General features: G+C 43.5%; 1 protein-coding gene across 3 annotated transcripts in view; it reads left to right on the plus strand.

The window, feature by feature from the left end:
* Window positions 1–2500, plus strand: part of jak2a (Janus kinase 2a) — a 26595-nt gene that overhangs the window by 18034 nt on the left and 6061 nt on the right. For all 3 annotated transcript variants that reach the window (XM_083564716.1, XM_083564714.1, XM_083564715.1), the window contains exons 7-11: window positions 1208–1327; window positions 1518–1675; window positions 1846–1957; window positions 2064–2250; window positions 2429–2500. The exon at window positions 2429–2500 is cut by the window's right edge and continues 47 nt beyond it. In XM_083564716.1, coding sequence (XP_083420842.1) covers window positions 1208–1327; window positions 1518–1675; window positions 1846–1957; window positions 2064–2250; window positions 2429–2500 — 649 coding nt within the window. The remainder of the gene's footprint in view (window positions 1–1207; window positions 1328–1517; window positions 1676–1845; window positions 1958–2063; window positions 2251–2428) is intronic.

Here is a 2500-nt window from a genome sequence, read left to right on the forward strand (position 1 = left end):
AGTGCAGGAACTTTAGCCCTGTAATATTAGACCAAGAACTCCTGGAAACTTAGTTCAGGAACTTTACTTTAGTACTGGAGGTTTATTCAGGGAACATAATTTCAGAAACTTCATCCCTGATATAATAATCCAGGAACTGTAGTCCAGGAAGGAACTTTATCCAGGAACTCTATTCAGGAACTCTTTAACCTGAAACATGGAATAGTATATTTGAAGTTCATTTCAAGAAGTTTGGCTGTGGATTTTTAACCACATCGTGATTTTGAGTGTAAACGAGAGACTGAAATACACACAACAATGTGAGTGTTACAACAGTAAAGACTTGTGTAACACGTCTTACACACTTACAGCAGAAGCCCTGAGAATCAACTTCCATCAAACATCACCAAAGATTTCACAATGACAGACAGATACAGTTTCTCACAAAAGTAAATGTTTGTGAAAGTTTGTGTATCAGTTCATATTTACTGTCCTCTAAAAACATACAGTCATTACTGTCTAAATAACTGACATCTAAAGTGAGTCCACCCTCAGTGAACGTGTCAAATCTGTGCACAAAGTGTGAATATTGTGTGGAGCACATCGATATCCAGCACTGCTTTAATCCTCCTGGGTGTGGAATTCACCAGAGCTGCACAGGTTGTTCCTGAGATCCTCTTCCTCTCCTCCATAATCACATCACTGAAGGGCTTAAGGGCCGTTATCTCGTTTAAATTCAGTTTTATTGAAGCAATGGACAAGGTGAGACTGGAGTGTGTAATCTGTGAAGAGAGAGACAGGTGGAGACATTCAGTACACATCTCTGACTTTTTCACTGTCTGTCTCTGTGTCTGTCTGTCTGTGTTTGTCTCTTTGTCTGTCTGTCTCTCTCTCTCTGTCTGTCTCTGTGTCTGTCTGTCTCTGTGTCTGTCTGTCTCTGTCTCTCTCTCTGTCTGTCTCTGTGTCTGTCTGTCTCTGTGTCTGTCTGTCTCTGTCTCTCTCTCTTCCTGTCTCTCTCTCTCTGTCTGTCTCTGTGTCTGTCTGTCTCTCTCTCCCTGTCTGTCTCTGTCTCTGTGTCTGTCTGTCTCTCTGTCTTTCTGCTGTATTGTCTCTCTCCCTGTGTCTGCATTTTCTTCTTTCTTTCTTTCTTTCTTTCTTTCTTTCTTTCTTTCTTTCTTTCTTTCTTTCTTTCTTTCTTTCTTTCTTTCATTTTCTCTCTCTCTGTAAGGATCTGCAGGTGTACTGTGATTTTCCAGAAGTTATTGATATCAGCATTAAGCAGGCGAGCAAAGACGGTTCTGTCGAGAGTCGCATCGTCACCATTAACAAACAGGACGGCCAGATTCTGGTATCTCTCTCAAACACACACACACACACACACACACACACGTTTTTATGCATTACCTTATTATTGTGCATCTGTAAATCAGTTTTATTTCTTAAATCTCTTTCTTTCTTTCTTTCTTTCTTTCTTTCTTTCTTTCGTTCTTTCTTTCTTTCTTTCTTTCTTTCTTTCTTTCTTTCTTTCTTTCTTTCAGGAGTTAGAGTTCTCTTCTCTGTCTGAGGCGCTGTCCTTCGTCTCCCTGATTGATGGCTACTACAGACTTACCACAGATGCTCATCATTACCTGTGTAAAGAGGTGGTGCCCCCTAGACTGCTGGAGGCCATTCAGTGTAACTGCCACGGCCCCGTCTCGTGAGTCTCCCCATGCTGTATTGCGCACTACCTAGTGCGGTTGTGTTCTATTCCACTGCAGAACAGCTATACCCTAAATAAAGATTACTTTGAAGTGACGATAAATATGTGCTACAGATTATGTCTGCACACACACACACACACGGCTAAGTGTGCGTCTCTGGCTTTAGGATGGAGTTTGCCATTAGCCGTCTGCGTCGCTGTGACAACGCTAAAGGCATGTACATCCTGCGCTACAGCCCGAAAGACTACGATAAGTACTTTCTGTCCTTCGTGGTTGGGGTGAGTGTGTCCTATAAACTACTTCCTGTCCTTTATAATGCAGTCAGCAAGTAAACCTAATCCTGTGTGTGTGTGTGTGTGTGTGTGTGTGTGTGCGTGCGTGCAGTGTGATGGGGTGTTTGATTATAAACACTGTCAGATTGTGCGCACACCTTCCGGTGAGTTTGTGTTGAGTGGAGCGAAGTGTGTGTTCAGCAGTTTGAGTGAGCTTCTGCACCGCTACCAGAAGGAGGCGCTGCGCTCTGAGGGCCACATCTTCCAGTTCACTAGGTGCTGCCCTCCCAGGAACAAAGGTCAGAGGTCACTTACTGGTTACTTTCTTCTTCTGTAGAACAGAAAACGCGTGTGTGTGTGTGTGTGTGTGTGTGTGGGTCTGTGTCTGTCTGTGTCACATCTGTGTGTGTATGTGTGTCACATGTGTGGGTCTCACTGTCTCTCTCGCTCTCTCGCTCTCTCTGTTTCTCTCTGTAGATAAGTCGAACTTGTTAATCTGCAGGAGTGATCAGGACTCAGATGTTCCGTTCTCTCTTTCACTCCTCAAAC

Source organism: Silurus aristotelis (genome assembly GCF_946808225.1).
Source record: "Silurus aristotelis genome assembly, chromosome: 16".
NCBI classification, from domain to species: domain Eukaryota; kingdom Metazoa; phylum Chordata; class Actinopteri; order Siluriformes; family Siluridae; genus Silurus; species Silurus aristotelis.